The sequence below is a fragment of the Alligator mississippiensis genome, chromosome 4, assembly GCF_030867095.1.
Source record: "Alligator mississippiensis isolate rAllMis1 chromosome 4, rAllMis1, whole genome shotgun sequence".
Taxonomy (NCBI): domain Eukaryota; kingdom Metazoa; phylum Chordata; order Crocodylia; family Alligatoridae; genus Alligator; species Alligator mississippiensis.
Window position 1 is genome coordinate 7,265,753 of NC_081827.1, and position 20,690 is coordinate 7,286,442.

General features: G+C 45.4%; 1 protein-coding gene across 2 annotated transcripts in view; it reads right to left on the reverse strand.

The window, feature by feature from the left end:
- Positions 1-20,690, reverse strand: part of EXOC4 (exocyst complex component 4) — a 558,473-nt gene that overhangs the window by 512,958 nt on the left and 24,825 nt on the right. For both annotated transcript variants that reach the window (XM_059725748.1, XM_059725747.1), the window contains exons 2-3: positions 16,098-16,287; positions 12,560-12,754 (exon numbers count right to left, since the gene is read on the reverse strand). In XM_059725748.1, the coding sequence (XP_059581731.1) occupies positions 12,560-12,754; positions 16,098-16,287 (385 nt within the window). The remainder of the gene's footprint in view (positions 1-12,559; positions 12,755-16,097; positions 16,288-20,690) is intronic.

A 20,690-nucleotide genomic window follows, 5' to 3' on the forward strand; every position in this document is an offset into this window, starting at 1 on the left:
AACGCAACTATTCAAGCTGTAGAAATGCTCCTGGGAGGCAAAATAAGGAACTAATAAATAAATCCACTTAGCATTTGGGTTAAGGAAGGCACAGCATTTCAACTGCAGCAGCAGCAGGGAAAGAAAACCTCTCCCCCGATTCCCGGATCCCCGTGCTAACCACAGGGCACGCTCTCTCTGTATAGCACTTGCAACAAAACAAAAGACGTGATTTTTTTTTTGCCTGGTCAAATGCATGCAGATACCAAAAATTATAACCTCTGCCAATGACAAAAATGGCCATGAATCAGTTCTTTCAACACATGGGCTCAAAATGGGTTCTATTTATTTTCTTTTAAATGCTTATGCATGCCCATATGTCTTTCAGAGCAAGATAAAACTACTGAGGTAGAAACTAAATCTTTTTCTTTTTCTGAAAGAAACAAATGGCTATATAATACATGCCAATGCAATGAGGCACGTTAGCCTGTGGACAGGACTCAAGAAGTAATGGTATTCCTCACAGCTGAAGTTATTTAAAAGGGACAAGCATTTGAAGGTTTGAAGTTTGAATTTTAGGGTGGCAGGAGCGGACTTCAACAAATCCTAATGCCAAAGAGAGAAAAATCATTTTTAATTCCAATAAACACATTGGTGTGGTTTTTTTCAACCATATAAGCCAAGACACTGCAATGAGAAGATGAAGACACTGACAACAAAATGAAAAGCTGCTTTTATCGCTTTTCATTGTCTAAGCCGAGAGAAAGGCAGATAGGGAATAGCAACACGAGCAGAATTTTTTTTTTTTCAACTTTTAATTATCCAGGATATTAATCTAGGTAAGTGTTGTTAAAACTTCACCAAGCAGAGAACTAATGAAAACAATCCATCTGGCAAAGAAGGCTACATAAATGAGTTTCCATTTGGGTTTTCCCCATCTCAGATGTCCCAATATTAAATGGGAAAACTATTTTCCCACCCTCGTTGCCAGGGTAGACTAGTAATGCAAGACGCAGGGAAAGGCAAGAAACCAAAACCACCACCATAGAGCATAACTCCATTTGGGGAAAGTGGAAGTAGGAGCAATTCCCCCCCCCCCCCCCCCACTAGCTCCCCATCATCTTCCATAGGAAGTCTGAACCCCTCGTCTTCACTGCAATGCTCCACTTCTGCGTGCTTGCCTCGGTAGCACTTTTCCTTATTCCTCCACTCTTTCCACCTAAGCCATTGCCGCAGGATCCTTTTGCTCGTCCCTGCTCTTTCTGAAAGAAGTACACAGAACAACCTCCCACTTCTTGTGGACAATTGATCACGTGCCCAACAGAAGTCTCGTCCTGTCATTAATTTCTATCCAAGTCTTTCAGGGCAGGAATCCACAATATACTCTATTTACCTGAATCCAAGACGACTCTGAATTTAAGACAGCACCCCCAATAATTAGATGCTATACACAGAAAATTTACAAACTTGTTATAATTGGTTTCACCTATAGAATCTAGTTATTGGAGAAACATCTTAAAGTGTGTGGGGGGGGGGGGGGGGGTGTCCCTGCCAGGGCTGTGAATGGTTAAATGATTAATCGGTTAACTAATAAATGCAGTGATAACCAGTTAGCTTACCAGTTATCCTTTAGCTCGAAGTGGATGCAGTCTGGCAGGAAGGGGGCAGGAAGCCACACTATGCCCCAGCAGGAATCAGTAGGCAGCAGGGCAGGCAGAAGGGAGGGATAGAGGAGCAAGTAAGAGTTAAGGGGGCAGGGGTGAGGGGGACTAATATCCGTAGCCTAAGAGAAAACAGCCAGCAGCCTAATGACTCATCAATTAAGAAATTAGCTCCTCACTTCCTCCCAGCGCAGGGCTTCACATGGGCTGTGTTGTCCAAGTGGTCTCTCTCCCCATAGTCAAAGGGCTCCCAGCAGCAACAGTGTCAGAACTGCTGTCATATTGGTTAATTGTTTAACCGACAGAATTAAAGGAGGCTAAATGAACGTTATTTTAAACAATATTTATAGCCCTACCCACTGCTGAAGCATGCAAAGCAGTAGCAAGGACCGGTGGTATAGGGGAAGAAAGCATGTGGGGGGGGAGAGGGGAGGGGAGGAATAAATAAATCAAGCAGGCCCCACGCCTGTCCCCCAACCCACATTTGCCCTGCCATGTCTGCACCCCCAACACCTCTCCCCCAACAGCTTCTGCCCCTCCACCTCTTTCCCTCCTGCTGCTTCCCCTCCAGCTCCAGGCCCGCTCCGGCCCAGGGCACGGAGCACACGCTTACTTCGGCCCCAGCCTATACCCAGCAGCTCTGGTCCAGGCTCTGGGGCCCAAACGGAGCTGCCACCACCAGCACATCTGTCACCAGAGAAGAGCAAGTGCCTCCTGGGCTGGAGGGTTAGTGCCTGCGGGAGAGGAGGAGGGAGTAGACCGCGATGGGGAGGAAACCGGAGAAAGAGGCAAGGCAGGGAACAGCTGCGGCTAAACCAGAGCCAGAGCAGCACCTGCCCACCGCCCTCCTCCTTCCACCACAGCCTCATCCTCAAATCTGAGTCAAGGGGCTTTCCATGTGCCCCCATGTTAAATGGGGGAAAATATCGTCCTCTTGGATTCAGAGAAATACAGTAGTTAAAAACTTCATTGCATTAGAGCTGCCTTTCCAGAAAAGGTTAGTCTAAGCTTTCCAGGGTATAGGCTGCACTGCACAACACGACGCAAAATGACATGCTCAATAAATAAATGCTACATTAGGCACAAAGATTTGAGAGAGCAAGAATTCAGATATCATAGCATAAGGGCACGGACTGAACTCAATACGTTCCAAAGCTGCTGCATCAGCATCATAATAAAAAATGACCTAATTTAAAACTACAAACGAAACCCCGATCACTAACAAAAGGAAATTGCATTTATTTTCATTAAAGGCAATCGTTTCCCATCAGTTCACATTTCAGAGATTCAACAAAAGAGGGCAGTCATGTGCATTTGCACCAAGAAAGAGGGCTGGCTCTCAAAGGAAATCTTGGAAAACCTTCAAGGGCCAGAAAGGAGAGATGCATGCTTCCATAACTGGCACAAGGAAACAGCCTTATACTTCACAGGAAAATGAAACCTGCCGGCACCCAAGTGTTCCTTGACTCAATATTATGAAAAGAAAAACACTTTTAGCTTCTACGACAAAATGCCCGCAGAACAGGGTGAAAGGATGAGCTTGTGAGTAAGACCCTGAACAGGCTTAGGAGAGGCGTGTCTTAGTGCTAGGTCTGCCACAGACTTCGTTCTGCTGGGCAAGGCATGTGGGGACCAAAGACAGAGACATACTCCAAGATGCAGGTGAAATGCTGTTTCTCCACCGAGGGGCAATGCTGCAAGGGCTCTAGCAGGAAGTAGATTAAAATGAACTTCCAGTGCATGCCGATTCAATGCTGTAAACTGCAAGTAAAGCACGATGAATAGGAATTAAGACTTCACAAAGCTCTCCATATACCCTTCTGGTTTCTCCTCAATTTCTAATGGATATGGTATCGATCTGTACTCCCAGCCTACACACAGTGTACAACATTACCATGCTTTCTGTAACAGGTGGTACCTTGCAAACTAGCAGTAATATTATTTTCGTGCCTGGGGGAGAAAGTTCTGTGCAAGCCTACAATTTGTCAAGCGTTGTGCAGTCCCTTGGGATGAAGCATGCTTTATCAACATCATTTATAAAAAGGTTATACACATGCACGCAAGCTAGGTTAGAGGTCAAAACAGAAGGAAGTGGCAGAATCAAAGTTGCTTATGCAACCTGCTTTCTTTCAGCCTCTTATGGCCTGCATGATGATCGTCTTTAAATTACATGATCTGATATTTTCTCTGAAAATGATGGTAGGGAGGGAGCTCAGGAGGTCACATCTAGTCCAACCCCTGCTCAAAGCAGGACAATCCCCAACTAGACCATACCTGCCAAGGCTGTCAAGCCGGGTCTTAAAATCCTCCAAGGATGGAGCTTCTCCCACCTCTCTGGGTGACCTGTTCCAGTGCTTCACCACCTTCCTAGTGAGAAAGTTTTTCCTAACCTCTAACCTCAACTTCCTTGCTGCAACTTGAGACCATCGCTCCTTGTTCTGTCGCTGAAGTGAAAAGGCATTGAGCACTTCAGCCTTGTCCACATCTTCTGTCACTAGGTTGTCCCCTATTCAGTAAGGGTCCCACACTTCCCTGATCCTCCTTGTTGCTGAAATACTTGTAGAAACCCTTCTTGTTGCCCTTGCTAGCTGCAACTCCAATTGTGCTTTGGCCTTCCTGACTTCATCCTGGCATGCCCGAGCTCTTATACCATTCCCTGGCTGTTTATCCAAGTTTCTACTTCTTGTAAGCTTCCTTTCTTGTGTTTCAGCTTACAGAAGAGTTCTCCGCTAAGCCATGCTGGTCTTCTGCCATACTTGCTAGTCTTCCTGCACATAGGGACGGTTGAGTAAGGTTTCCTTAAAATACAACCAGCTCTGCTGGACTGCTCTCCCCTGCAGTCTGGCTTCCCAGGGGATCCTGCCCATGAGTTCCCTAAGTGAGTCAAAGTCGGCTTTTCTGAAGTCCAGGGTCCTTACTCTGCTGCTCTCCATCCTTCCTTTCCTCAGGATCTGAGCTCAATCGTCTCATGGTCGCTGCTGACCAAGTTGCCATCCACTACTGCATTCCCCACCAGCTCTTCCCAAGAAGAGCAGGGCTCCTAGTTGGCCTCTCCAACACTTGCCACCAGGAAGTTGTCCCCAACACTCTCCAACTCTCTCCAAAAATTTCCTGGATTGCCTACACGCTGCTGTATTGTCCTCCCAGCAGATGTCAGGGTGACTGAAGTCCCCCATGAGAACCAAGGCCTGTGAGCAGGAAACTTCTGCCAGCTGTTTGAAAATGGCCTCATCCTCCTGGTCTGGTGGTCTACAGCAGACCCCTACCATGATGTCACCCTTGTTACTCACCCCTCTGACCCCAACCTAGAGACTTTCCACAGGCCTATCCCCAGTTTCGTACTGGAGCTCTGAAAAGCCATATAGCTCTTTTACATAAAGCACAACTCCTCCTCCTTTCTCCCCGGGCTGTCCTTCCTGAACAGCTTGTGCTTCAGTCATGTCAGCTCCCACCAAGCCTCTGTTATTCCAGTCACATCAGTTCTGGCACTCTGCAAGGGCTTCCAGTTCCTCCTACTCGTTTCCCACATCTTCAGCCCCGTGGCCTCTTCATTCAAGGCCTAGTCGCAGCCTTCCCCTTCGTCTCCCCACTCGAGTCCCAAGTTTCTTCCTCCTCCCCGACACCTTGCTCCAAAACATCAGGCTTTTCATTTTTTTTCCCTGCAGGGTAGTGTGGAAAGTGCTGCCCTTTGCCGGACATAACATCAGAACTCCTCAAGTGTCCGTGATTAGGTCGATCCTTTGCAGACACAGCCCCAAGGTCTGCAACCCATGTACCTGTTTAATCGTGATTTATACTTAACATCATAGGTGTCTTTTATCCAACTGTAGTTATGAAATCCTAAAAAATAAGCAAGCAAGGGAGATGGAAGTTTCATTTTGATGGCCCTTAAATATTTCAACAGGCATTGTAGGTGTTCAGCATCTTAACTTACTTAAAGCACTGTACTCAGGAGGCTTGAAAGAAGTTATTTCACTTGCAGATCACCTGGGATGCTATATCATAGCACTAGCATAGGTCGGTGGAGTTCAACCGTCGTGGCAGGTGTGCCACAAGTTAGCCCCGCAGCCTTCCCGACAGTCACTGCAATCCCTTTCCTCAGCTTGACCTGCTGCTCTGCTTTCTCCTTCTCGCCCTGTGTTCCTCCTCTGATCTGCTGCTCTGCTTTCTGCTTCTTACCTTGTGCTCCCTGCTTGATCTCCTCCTTGGCCTTCTGCTTCTGAACTGCCTGTCCCCCTCCTTGATCTGTTGCATGCTGCACAGAGGCTGCCTGTGCCACTTGTGGCATCCATACCGCAGGTTGGGCACCCCTGTTTAAAGCTCATCAATGTAATTTTATGTTGCCTGGAACACTCTGGTCCACAATAATCATAATACTAATAATAATCCACTTAAAAAAAAAAAAATCTAGCTTCATACAAATATGAGCTGTCAAAATACCTTTGCATCTTGCTCATACTACTGGGAAAAAAGCTGCCATTCTTATATTAATAATTCTTCCTGGAATTAATCAGTCATTGTACATTAGAACCAGCAGCTGGAGTGTTTTGAGTGATAATGAAACCTGTAACAAGCCATCTTCAGCCGTCTTTTCCAAACAATAAGGGAATTAAAATTTCAATTTAAATGCAGAGGTTTGAAACACGCTTCAGTGGCAAAATTACTTCAATTAATGTGAGTGGAATACAAAGAACAGACTGCAGAAATGTGATGCAACAACCAGAAATTATGCCATTAATGTGGTTGCATCAACCTAACACAATGACTGCAAAGGTCTAATTTAGACTGTACGTATCACAAAGCTACAGGCAACAATATTAATCTGCTCTTCAATTTCAATGCAAGGGATACAAGCTCCTTGTCAGATCACTTTGGGCCCTTTTATAAACCAAACAGCAACTGTTTACCTTGAGGAAGGAAACAAAAGGACGAGCAGATCTATAAATATTCTGCATCCCTGACATTTTAAGAATTATTTTATACAATATTCAGATCATATTAAAAAAAGGGAGAAAGGAATTATCCTGCAGACAGCACACGATTAAACCATTGTGCTGATGTGGGAGGCAAAGTTAACAGATGATGGCAAAAGCCAAAGAACCCCCAGCAATTTTTTGTCGGTTAAAGGGTTCAGGATGTGATGTGTTACTGCGCTTACGTATTAATAGGGATCTCCATAAATCGTGCCAGATATGCCCCCTGCGGCGGCGGCTTCATTTCTCTGCCTGCCCACCAGCCAATTGGCAGAGGTTTTAAATAAGCTACAGTTTTTGCTTTCCTGACTATCAGTGGTAAACGGCCTGGCTGACAGGACCCCTCTATCAATTGGGGCAGGGGAGGAAGTGGCGAAATGAAAACTATTAAAGGAGCCGGTGCGGGGACCGCTTCCAGCACAATTTACAGAGATCCCTACATACTACAGTTGCACTTGAACTTCCTACGTGAAGACAAGTCCTGATGAATGCATTTAAAGCGATACAATTTTCACTGCAGGTTTCTCTGCGTTCGTTGCTTTAAAAGCAAAGTGGTAACGTCTTACAGCAACATACCTTGACTAATCACAACAGAAACCACATACAGCAGCCCAAGCCCAAAGAGTACAGTCTTGCACTGATTCCCCGTTGTGACCACAGGTAAGGTTTGGCTATATCTACCTTGGTTTCCCCACCTGTGGGGCATGGGTAATACTAACTCACAAGGAAGTTGGAGGGTCAGTTAATATTTACAAAGCACTTCCAAGACGGGGCATTAGAGAAGTGCAAGGATTTACTGCTTCACTTCCTACAGAACAGCTGGAGGTAGACCTGGAGCTTTTTTTTTTTTCTTTTGCAGATGCCACCTTCATCACAAAGCAATGCTAAGTCAAGGGACCAGAGCCCTTTCTGCTCCTGTTCTTGAGAGACCAGCCAATTAGTTCGTTATCAGGCTGAGCTAGAGAGAAAGGAAGCACCCACTCTGCAAGCAGTGCTGAATTCAAAAGCGGTTTTAGTACCAAGTCACAATATTATTAACCTTTCTTTCTGCAGAGGACTGCCTGTTTACATCTATTTCTTAAAAAGTTTCAAGTGTAAGAGTATAACATCTCACCTCGGCTTGCAAGGACTATTGACTAAAACTTTCCTAAAAAAATCTAAATAAATTCTCCCCCTCTCTTCTCCCATAGCCACTGCTTTGTTAACCGGTTTCCACCAATTCTAAGGCTTGATGGCATTTTACAGAGGGCCATACATTTCCACAGGGCACAACCAACATGACTGGCCCGAAAGGACTTGCAATGAAGGTAGACAGTAGTTCAAAGAAAGAGGAGAAGGCAAAGGAGGAAGAAAGGGAATTGATTACGGAAACATACTTGAAAGGGATGGGTTTTGGAAAGTGGGAAGAAAGGGCTCTTATCACTCAGACTAGATGCAGGAAATGGCTCAAATGCAAGGGGTGGCAGGAAATGGCCCACGGAGGCAGGAGTGGAAAGAGCTGATGAGAACAGCACGGATAACTAGCAAGGGGTCAGGAAGGAAGACTGTGACAAAATGGTGGTGATGTATGCTAGGGCAAGATAACATACACGATTAAAGACAAGAATGAGGCTGAGATTGATAGGAAGGCTTTAAAGAGACTGAAGGAGAGGTGAGAGAGCACTATGCGCTTCAGACAAAAAAAAACTGAGAATGGAAGCTAGGAAAGGACATCGAAACAGATTTTGGCAATGAAAAGTAAGTGGGGGAAAAAAAGGGAGGGTAATATTTGAGAGGAAGAAGCAAACAGAAATTCGAGAAACAGTTCCTCGTAAAGCCAGAAGGAGCCGAGGCAAATGGTAACCCTGAAACTAAAGAGATAGGAGGGATGTTAGAGAAGACAGCAATGACAGAGAATGGACAGTACGCTCTGTGGACAAGTCCAGAAGGAGAACGGATTCCCCTCTGCCTCCCGCACGGTCTTTGCTTGCAAGAAGCCATTAGTATGATTGATAAACATTAGTTATAGTAGAGGTGAAATCTCAACTAGCAAGCAAGCCTCAGCTATATGTTCTATTATTTCAGTAAAACCAGGGGGGATAGAGAGAAAGAGGGCAGTAATTAGAGAGGACATAGATGAGATGAGGTTCTCTCAAATTGGGGATGAAAAAGGTGTGCTTGTAAAGCAGATGCAAAGGATTGGTAGGAGAGACAACCGTTAAAGGAGCAGAGGTAGAAAAAAAGATGGAAGAATCAGTGAGGGATGACAGAAGGTTGGAGGTGGACAAAGGCAGAGAGACCTGAACCGGGAAAGAAACCACTGCTCAGGAATTAATGAGAAAAGAGCGAGGAGACCTGGAATCTAAAGAGAAGAAATGGAAAGAAGGGGCAGGAAGCAAGAAAAATCCTCTTCCTGAGACAGTAGTTTAAAAAAAGAAAAGAAAAAGAAAAGTCAAGCTGTAGAGGCTGGAGGCAGATGGCTTGGAAGGTGGTTAAAAGAAATACAAATACACAATGGATGGCACCTGGCTGGACGGGAGCACTACAGAGAAGGATCTGGGAGTCTTGGTAGATCAGAGACTCAACACGCATCTACAGCGTGATGCAGTCACACAAAAAGGTGACTGCAGTTTTGGGATGCATCAATAGGAGCATTAGGCGCAAGACACAGGAGGCGATAGTGCCTCTGCTTGGTGCTGGTCAGACCTCACGTAGAGTACCCCGTGCAGTTTTGCACTCCACATTTTAAAAAAAGGACACGGAGAAGTTAGAGGGGGTCCGAGACAGGCGACAAAATTGAATAAGGGCTTGGAAGTCAAGCTATAAGCAGAGCTTGAAAGAAATAGGCGTGTTCAGGTAGCAGAAAAGACACTCAAAAGGGGACATGACAGCAGTCTTCAAATATCTGAATGGTTGTCATGAAGAAGAGAGGAAAATACTTTTTCTCTCTTGCTGCAGAGAGCAGAACACAGACCAATGGCTTAAAGATGCAGCAAAGGAGATTAGATGGAATATCAGGGAAAATGTCATTGTTAGAAGGGTGGAACAGACTACAAAGCAGGGCTGTGCGAAATTTTGCCGGGTGTTTTGTTTCGAAGCTGTTTTGACGCGTTTCGAGCATGAAATAGCGAACTCGAAAGAAAAGCCTTCAAAACAAAACGAGGGCACTTGAAATGTTTCGAGTTTTGAAGTCGGTCTCACCTGGCTTCAGCACTCATCCCAGCCGGCAGTGACAGCCTGCTGTCATCCCTTGTGCAGATCCGGAGGCTGCGCCCCCCCAAGAGGAGTCTGGCACAGCCCCTCAGCCCTCCTGAGATCTGCGCGCTGGATGACAGGAGGCTGCCGCTGTCGCCTGAGACCAGCGCTGGGCACAGCCCATGCCCAGCACCAGGAAGACTGCTGCTTCTGACCCCAGGCAGCAGCAGCAGCTTCCTGTCACCCCGCATGCAGATCTGGGGACTCGCACCCCCGGGTGGGCTGCACGGCTGGCAGAGCCACTTGGAGTACAGCCCGGTAGCGGGAGGCAAGGGAGAGCCAGAGCTGCGCTCCGCCAGCCCCATGGAGTTCAGCCCAGCGGCAAGAGGCAGAGAGCCAGTGGTGGAGCCGCTCCAAGCGCAGACCTGGCCAGTGGCTCTCCCCTGCCTTCTGCTACCGGGCTGAGCTCTGTGGGGCTGGTGGAGCTGCTCAGAGAACAGCCCTGGCAAGCACAGCCTGGCGGCTGGAGGCTCCACAGCCCCGCAGAGCTGAGCCCAGAGGTAGGGGACAGCCACTGGCCAAGGCTGCGCTCAGAGCCAGGTCTGCGCTCGGAGCGGCTCCACCACTGGCTCTCCCCTGCCTCCTGCTGCTGGGATCAGCTCTGAGGGGCTGGCGGAGCACAGCCCTGGCTCTCTCCGACCTCCTGCCACTGGGCTGCACTCCAAGCGGCTCCAACCAGCCCCAGAGAGCTCAGCCCCACAGCCCTCCTGGGGGTGCAGGCCCCCAGACCTGTGCACGGGGTGACAGGAGGCTGCCACTGCTGGCAAGTGACACGAGTTTTTCTGGTCAGCAGCCTGAAGAGCAGTTTCCCAGAAACCCCTGCACCTATCTCCTTGAAAGCTGGCAGGCTTCATGGCCTCAGCAGGGACTACTATGCCTGCAGTTTTCACCCCACTGTATCTTAACACACGACACATTTTGCTTTCAAGACTTAGGTGCAGAAGTTTTTGGGAAACTGCACCTCAACCTCCTTGAAACTTGACAGGCTTCCTGGTCTCAGATGGGGCTACCATTCCTGCAAGTTTCATCCGAATCAGGCAAGAAACGACAACGTTATAGGCAGTTTTGTGCTTCCCCTTTATAGCCTACGGGCAAGACATCGAAACAGTTTCGAAAAAACGAAACGGAACGGAACAGGGGTTTCGAAACGAAACTAAACATTGTCCCATTGAAACAGAAATCAAAACGAAATGGTGCTTTTTCGCATAGCCCTAGTGCATTGTGAAGCTGTGGACTATCCATCATCGGAGGTGTTCAAGAAGAGTTTGGACAAGCACTGGTCAGGGATGATCTAGGAGGAGCTACGTCTATGCCCTACTGATTTTTCCCCATGCTTCTCAGCTTTGCTGGCTGCCACATGGGACCAGGAGTAAGTCTACCCCATCTACTGCTATATGTGTTGGGGAGGTTTTATTCATGTTCCTCAAAAGGTACAGGATGCTGGCTGCAGCCAAGGTTGGGGAATTTCGAAAGATATGCCAATGCTCCTGCTGGGACTTAAACCCTGAAGTTCCTGGCAAGATCTTGCCCCTCCACACAGGGTCAGACTGATTACCATATCTGGGGTCAGGAAAGAATTTTACGCCATGGTCAGATTGGTATGCATTATGGGGGGTTTTGACCACTCTGTAGTGGGGGGCATGGCCTTCTTCTCCAGATCTCTCAAGTGCATTTTAACAACATTGCTGCAGCTGAGCATTGGCTACCACATTCCCCCATGCCTTACCTGTAGCAGGTCAGGGTGTTTTGTTTTGTGGGTGTGCTTGTCTAACCTATCAACACAATTACAGTCAACACCAATGGATTTGTATAGGATGGTTTGGATAGGGATGATCCTGCCTCATGCAAGAGGTGGATTAGATGACCTCTGGAAGCCCCTTCCAGTCCTACTTGTCTACGATTCTACAAAAAGGTCAAAGAAAGAGGACAGTCAACTGGGAAAAGAGCACCAGAGTTGGTCAGGAAGGAAACCCATTAAATGTTTACACAAAAAATGGGTGGAAACTTCACCAATCCAAATAAGAATGAAGGTCACAAATGCAGGATAAAACCCAGCCTGAGGATTAAAATACTAAGGAGCATGGGGAGAAGCAATGGTATCGACTGAACTGAAAGGGAGAAGGTACCTTCAAAAAGGAACAGGTGGGGAAAGGGAGGTTAGAGACCCAGAGTCAATGTTGGGAATAAACTACTTTGCTGCTCTCAACTTAAGTGGTTGATGAGACAGAAAGGTCAGGAAAGAAGAGTATGAGAACAGCATAAAAGCGAGACAGAAAAACAATACTGCAGGAGAAGAGCAAGCACTACGAATTAAGATAAAGATCTATGTATCTAGACACAGACTGTTGATCCAGCTGACTCTAACTGACAACTGTCCATCAGTGTTAAGTAACAGTCTTCAAATACAAAAAAAAAAAAAGCTTGTTATAAAGAGAATCGCTGTCAGTTGTTCAGTATTGAAGAGGGACTGGACAAGAAGTAATGAGTTTAAAACTGCAACAAAGAAGATTTAGATTAGATACCAGTGGTCAGGCACTGGAACAGACTCCCTGGAGAAGCTGGACTGCAATTTTCATCACTAGAAGTTTTAAGTGAAGATGATAGCATATGTTTGTTGGGAACAATTTAGCTAGATAAAACTCTGCCCTAAGCAGGGTGCTGGACCTCCTCAGGTCTCCATCTAGCTCCGTTTTTATGAGGACACCATCTTACCAGCATGTCTGTCGCATTGAGGTAGTGCTTGCTGGCCATGCACTGTTCCAGTTTCTGGGGCACTTGCTTGATGTTCTCGATCTCATCCAGCAAATTCAAGACATGCTTGTGCTCAATCCCCTCGATCCACAACTTGCGCAGTTCATCCCGCTTGCAGTGCAGCAGCATCTTGCACGACAGCAGATTCTCTTTCACCTGCAAGACAACATGGTGAAGAGCAGCTCAATGTCATTCATGTCCCTTCTTTTGGAGCCTGCCCCTCACTCACCAAATCCAGCATACTAAACCGCCCCCTACTATTCTCCACTCACCCAAAGGAATCACAGTCCATAAACAGTAGCTACCCCCAAAGGAAACCAGAGCAAAATGGGTTGCTGGGGCACAATATATATTTTTGTGCCATTAGTGTGTTTTTTACTGAAGAAGCTTAATGGGATGCCACACATGTTTGTCTTCACACCGTGACTAAAGATTTACTTGCAGCTGTTGCCAACGTTGATTCAGCATTTAGGCATGAAACAGGAAGGCAATTGTTTAGTGAAAGCAAATAAATCGCTACTATTTTGTTCCTTTGTAAACATTTTCTGTCTGCCTATTAAACCTCTGTGGCATCTCTCCTCCTCCTTGCTAACTACTGGGTTTCCATGTTGTGGCAACTAACAATACAGAAGGATACCTAAGTGCTTGGGCAACAACAGATTTACTTGCAGGAGATGGAGATTACCTAATGGTGCGACTAACAAGAGTGCGGGAAAGGACTGTGCTTAGAATAAAATGCAGGTCAGCATCTCCAGTACACAGAGACACTATAACACTCAGAAAAACAGCTCATGCCTGCCACATGTGTAGTTTAAAAGTCTCGAGCTGTCTATCAACATAGTAAAGTTTTGGCTTTCCTACGACATCCCCAATGGAGGGAATCACGAACCACTTTGTCCCACGCTCACTGCTTCCATCCACCGTTTTCAACTCTACCCGCAACTCTAACTTCTAAGCTAAGCTTGCTATAACCTGACTTTTTCTTGCATGTCAAAAGCAGAAGCAAATAAATGATCACATACATGCCTTACAAGCAGTGAACAATTAATACCACTTAACTTCACACAGCTTTTTAAATCAACTACTTGGTTTTGCAATGAACTATGAATATGTAGGCCCTAACCATCTCCCAAGCAGAGCTCTAACCAACTTCACTGAATTGCATAAGCAGTGAGACTGCAGTGTCAAGACCCTTGCATTTATTTTTAAGCAGTGGAGTGCACACAGTTTGCTCAAAACAACACCTCCGCTGCCACTTTTTCCTTCTAGCCTCTGTTGAATGAATGAGGAGACATCCCCAACCATACAAATAGACCCAAAGACAGACAACTGATAACAGAAAAGACATAGGGGGTGAAAATGTAGGCAGAACTAAAAACGCATTTCAGTACATGCACTTAAGACTAATGCTCCGAAAATGTGGGTGTCAAAAGCCCAGTTTCCAAAAGGCAAAATTCTAGAGAGTTCAGAAATCAGAGTTGTATTTAAATGTAACTTTACCCTTTGGGAAACCAGTATGACCTGATGTCCCATAACTTGCTAGAAGAGCAGAGACCAATTAAATTTCATAAACATTACATGTTGGAAATAGCCCCTCCTGCACATCTTAAACTGGAACATTACTGCCAACCCAAAGAATTATCCTTAACAACGTTACATGCGTTATATTTTGTGTACAGCAGCAGTAAGATGGGGAGAGCGCTGATTCTGGAAATTAAAGCTGTGCTGAGAGCAAAATCACTAACTGCATCCATCTCTTTTGTGTTAGGCCTGAATTCTCAGTTTGTTCACCCCTGTTAAAGTTAACAGATGGGTGATGGTGTTTTTCTGGATTACTGCAAATAATGTCGGTGGGGAGAAGGTTTTTTTTTTTTTTTTAACCAAAAAATATCACAGAAATATAGGCTGGAGGGATCTCTAGAGGTCATCTTGCCCAACCCCTGGCACTGAGTCAGAATTAAATAGATCTAGATTTGAAAAAAAGACAGCAAAAATGTGAAAACTATCTTTTTTTTTATTTTTAGGAAAGAAAATATGGGGCTGTAGAAGAGGGCACGCTCATTCTCCATCACACTGTTACCTACACTGGTGAAGTTAATGGAGTTAAATCCAGATATGTGAGGCCACAATCTGACACGGATACTCTGCACAAATCAGTACGAGGTCTGTAAGATAAGCTTTCCTTCTATCAGCATGGGGATAGCAGACGACTAGACACTGCCAAAGAAGTTTGGTTTTACATGAGCATTTCCTTGTCGTAGGTTATTCGAGTGTGACCACCCACAAAAAAGGAGAGAAAGAGCAAAATGGAAATGTAATGGAATGAAGATGGGATGTAATGCAGACCGCTGGCAAATTGAGTCCAGCATCAGATCTGGTGCCTCCCATGAGACTGGGGCAAAGTTCCTTCATTACATGACCAAAACTAATCAGAAAATTTAAGTATTAAAATATCCTTCCCCTCACAGAGATTCCACTAGGTAGAAGCCAAGGTCATAATTCCCATATGTTGGTTTTTGACCTTTGCACAGCCCAGTACATTGGGTAAAAATAGGCTATAAGTCATAGTTTATTTCAAATTTAGAACAATATTGATCTCTGCCTTCAGTGTTGAGCTTGGTACATAAATCCTAGAATGAACTCTTACCCTTGGAAGGGAGCAGAGTGGTCTCCTTCCCTTTGAAAATGCTAAATGCATTTGAAAAGCCAAAAGGGTCAGTGTGCTGTTGCAGAAGGGTCACAGCTTACTGCTCAAAAAAGGTTTCAAGTCACAATCCCACAATTCTAGTAAAAAAAATGCACATATCTTGTTTGCAAAGCTGTAGCGTGATAATCCAAAAAGCAAGTAAAATATGGGCCAGCACAGCAGAAAAATTGTTAATTGCTGCAAGAAGCAGAACTTGGGATAGGGAGCAGTATAGTGCACGCTCACACCAATGGTAAGTGTGTCACAAATACCTCCTGGTGTGGAAATAAAGAGTTAAGAAGTGCCTAGGGTTCAAAATGTAAGACCTTCTGATGGTACAGCATGATATGCTGGCCCATGAAAGAACCAAGTTTGCACCTGACCTCAAGATGCATATTCTCTGGGCCACTAAGGATCTCATAATGTTACGAAGATGACTTAATATGTGACGAGAGACCACGCTAATGGGCAAAATATGAGCACCTAAATGCACTAGATAGGAGAGGCGTTTGAGTAACTTAAGACAGATCCACTAGTCAAATCACAAACAGGGCAGATCCTCCCTGGTTTATACTAGCTAGACACTAGCCCATATAGCTAACTCCGATACCATCTTCAAAGCTGAAACCTAATGGTACCTACCTATTTCAGTGCGTGGCTCAGCACCTACTAATCACAAGTAGCAATAGAAAAACAAATAAAAGGAGTGAATAATGGCTAAAAATCTTGATGCTATTTTCACACTAACAGGAAAGGGATAGCAAGTATGGAGGAGTAACACAAAATCAGGCCTTGTGCAATGCTGGCCTTCACCTGCTTGATCTTGTTGCGGGAGTTGGTGATACGCTCCGTGATGCTCTGGTAGGTGCGGATTGCTGTGGTGAGCTCAGTGTAGTGCTGCACAATAAGGTCATCCAAATCCCGGTCACACTTCTCATACGCTTCTTCCAAACGGCCCTTCTCAGTCTCTCTGTCCTCAACATCATCGCTGGTGGACAGTGTCCTAACAAGGTCAAAACAACAGCAGTTTAGCAGTGATGTACCAGTACAAGCAGTCGCCAATCTATAATATACCCTTAGACGCAACCACTCCGTTATTCTTCAAAAGGTCCCTAACTGAGACTGGTCTCTCGTTAAAATGCCTGTATGAGGTTTCGTGGAGATCCAGCCACAAACACGTACGTTGCATGACACAAATATATATATATTTTTAAGTCCTTCAACACGTTCCTTGCTGCTAAGTTTTCATGCAATGCTTGATTCACGGAAGGGAAAGCGCCATCCCCCTCCCCTGCACCTTGATCTGTTAGTGGCTATAGTTCACACAGCTTCGTTTATTCGCTTCAGACAAGTCAGAAAATACATGCAATACATTTATTACCATTTATCTTCTGTAACTTTTGCTAAAAAAAATCTTAAATCTTGACGATCTAGCAACAGGACAAGGAGGAAAGCGAACCGCTGACTCACTTGCTACAATTGCCAATAAGCCTATGGAGTTTGTTCACTGAGGTTTTGGCACTCTTGGGTAGAGGCTTGGAAGAGGACTAAGAACATGCACACGCACACTACCACGAGGTACACGGGGGAGTGGGATCTTACTAAGGGTCTATGGCTCGGCAGTCGCGGCCTATGTTCATGCTTATAATGCACGGCAGACGATACCTAACCCTACAACCACTTGACTCTCAGTAAATGAGGGGTAAAAGTGTGAAAAGGCACCGACTGCGATAAAGCCCTACCTACTTCAACCTTGCAGCAGTCGTTACCCTAATGCTGATCTGCACTACGGGGAAAGGCCCAGGAACCAGTCCTGAAGTGTCAATAGTAACCCCTCGTATTAGATATTTAATGGAAGACGGGGGGGCTAGTTTTCAGAAAGTGCTGAGCACATGTTTCTAAAAATAAGGCCCCATTAGAAAAGACCCTATGATAGACCTCCAAAGGAAAAAAAAAAAAAAGTACAAGTTACATGTGAAAATGTAGGCCACGCTTTACAAGTTGGAAATCTGAGTCTCCCACGCACGGAGTGTTGCACTCATGTGATGAGAAAGGCTCACATCTTTTAAGTGATAGTAGACAACTCCAGAGCAGTCCTTGTTCTCAGCTCTGAAGACACAGCACCAATAATCAAGACCCAGGAGTGAAAGCGCTTGCTGATTTCTTTTCTGGGGCTGTTCAGACATTTCAGAGCAGCAGGTCAAGGGGTTTGAGGGGGGCGGCGGGGCTGGAAATCACCGCCCTCTGCTACTGTACAATTTGGGGTGCGCTTCGGACTTGTTAAAGCAACATGGCCTCGACAAACTAAACTAGTGTCTCCTGAAGCAATGGAAGTGAGAAAATGAAACCAGTTATTTAGGAAAATCGTCTCGTCGTTTGACAGTAACGGGAGCCCTAGGATTGAGTGAAAAGTAAGAGAAAACTCCTGGCGTGTATTTGAAAGGTAGCAAACAGCAAAGAGAGAAACGATGCATTTAGGGTGTTAACAAGGGAGGCAACTTTAGGAAGGAGGAGTAAAAGGAAAAGACTAAATATTTAAAGAAAAATATGCCTAACAAGATCTGCTAGACTGAAACACTCTCGAGGAAAGCAGTAGAAACCCTATCATTTGAATTATTTCAACAAGACTGAACAAAGCACTAAAGCACACACAGAAAACTCTTTATATGCCTCCAGGAAAGATAACGGATCGGGTCCAGAGCCTCCAATTCCTCAGAGAGTCCTACCATTCAGAGACCCAAAAAGGCTCCTCTCTTTCCATATACTTGGAGTCAGATCATGATCCCAGGCCACAGCAAGGGTATCTTAATTCAAGAGGCAGAATATTAGATCACAAAGCACTCAGAGAGGAAAGAGCGGTTGCAATTATACCCATCTGATCCCACTGCAAAAGGAAAAAAAAACATTTAAAAAAGAAAGCCTCAGTGGGTAGGGTGTATTCTGGACACACCTCTACAGGAAAACACCAAGTTGAGAGGCTATTTTTGAAAAACATTGCAAACAGGACATTTGTTAACTCCATCCTTCTCTTTGCACTTACGGGGGCCAACGGGCCTCACCAAATAATTTTTGGAATAAGTATAGATGACCACACTGATCAACAATAGTTCTACTAAAAGTAGTAGCAGTTTCCCAAACAAAATGTGGCTAATCATTGAACTCTATACTGCTAAACAGCGAGATGTTGATGTAATTGAATATCCAAATTAAAAAACAGGAAAATACAAAAACTTGTAATTTGGCATCGATGTCATTTCTTCTTTTCAATATTTTTCAGTTCCGTACTTCTGAATTGGTATTGTATTTTGATCTTTGAATAAATTTTCACCATTGCAATTTCTTTTGTCCAGTTCTGGAATAAAAAACAAAGCATCAAAAGTAATAAAAATTTCTTACGGGTCAGAATTTAATTTTCCACACAACTCTGCCAAAAAAACCCCAAAAAACTGGCCCCATTTCCTTTGACAGATGGTGGTGAGGAAGAAAAAACAATTCCTTAAAATGCAGCAGCTGAAAGACGTTACTGAGCCAAACAGAGTCCTTTACAAACCACTTCAATGAAACTCTTACATTTTGCAAATAAAACTCATTCATAAAAGGAAAATCCAGATCCAGAATCAAGCCCTCCTTTACAATAACTTTTACAGCATTGGGTAGGTACACAAAAGGAGTTTTTTGCTTACTTCTAAAGAAAGCAACTAGTGAGCCACCAAAAGGCAGAATACCAGATGTGATACCAAAGCTGGTGGGGTTCTGGGATGTTGGTACATAAAAAGGTTTCTTTCTTTTTTTTTTTTTTTTTTTTAAAGGGATCTGGGTTTGGTCCAATTTGGGGGAAAACCAAACATGGTCAGAATTTCACATCACCTGAACGATAACAGCTTCATTTAAATGGATATCCTTCAACATTAAGTTCCATTTGCCACAACAGGGGCCACAGAATAAATAAGAATTCACAGCTAAATGTTTGGGCATATTTTTAATATCAGCTATATGATTTCACTCAACTTCTTGTAGCTGGACTCTAACAGCTGGTATGACGTTTTAAAACCTATTTAATATCCTTTTCCTATACTTGTGTGTTTGATCAAAGACAGGCAGCATTATCAGAGTGGGGTTTTCTCTAATTCCTTAATAGGAAAGCTGCCAAGTTATGAAACAAGCTTGGGTTCAGAAGCTGGGTTATAGCTGGTCATTGTAGACACCTGGATCAACATGGGAAGAAAGAGGATTAGAAGAGTCAACCATTTTGGCTAAGTACAGCCAAAATGCCCAAGGCTGAATTGATACAATCTTTGCAGGTTAGTCTAAGCTGTGGAGATTGAACCAAGAAGCCAGTGAACAGACATTCACTTTTGATTCAGCCACACACCTGCAGTGGTGCAGGCCAGAAGCTGGGGATCACTAGAGAAAGCCTTCCCTTCCTCTGGACAGTGGCCAGAAGGCTGGAGGGAAGCTGGGAGAGAAGTCCTCCAGGCTTTTCCGCCTGTCCCCGCTCGATCTCAGGAGGGGTAGCCAGGCACCAGTAGGCCCACTGAGTATGAATGGGGAGGTGGAGAAGGGGGGAGATTTAAACCCCCACCTTGGCCTGCATAGCCCCCACTGAGCTGATGCAGCGGGCAGGGAGCGGGTTTTAAAACCTTCTCCCTTCCCTCTGCCTCGGCGTACTGACCTGGGGCCAGTATCTGGCCATACCTCCTGCCCCCTCCGCTCCAGTGATGAGCAGCAAAAAGCCTGGCGGGGGCTGCTACGCCCCTGCTAAGCAGACCCCAGCTGGGATCCCATGCCAGTGGGAGAGGGGGTTTAAACCCCCTTCCCTCCACTTCAGGTTCTGGCTAAAAGCCACTTCTCCCCATTCTGCCAGCCTGGCTCACGTTCTGGCCACCCCCTACCCTCACTCCAGTGGAGGAAAAGCCTGTGAGGGGCTGTTCTGCCCCTGCCAGGCAGACCCAGCTGCAGTCCCAAGCTGGGTTTTCCACCCCCACCCCTTCCTAGCCAGTCAGAGCAGTGACAGTGCCCAGGTAAGGAGCAGAGGGGTGGGACCAACCCTGCTCCACTGGAGCAGACAGCACAGCCCAGCACTGCAAAGCATTCTGGGATACTGGGGGACTGCGAGTTAACTTGAACCAGGAGGGGGTCTGGGACAGAAGTTCCATAGCTGATTTAGGTCAAACCAGTTTAAGTCTGATACTACATTCAACCAGGTTTATCTTAAATGAGTTTCAGCCATTTTGAAAGTGGTTCGTGTGCGCTGAGCTTCTGTTCGGTTACAGGTTTAAACCAGTTTCTGATCACTTAAACTGGTTTATGTATAACTTCTGTCCCTAGCCTCTACAGCTGTGTATTTAAGAATTATCAAGGAACATGTGCTCCTTTTTAATAAGTGCAAGTCTGAGTAGCAGTCTA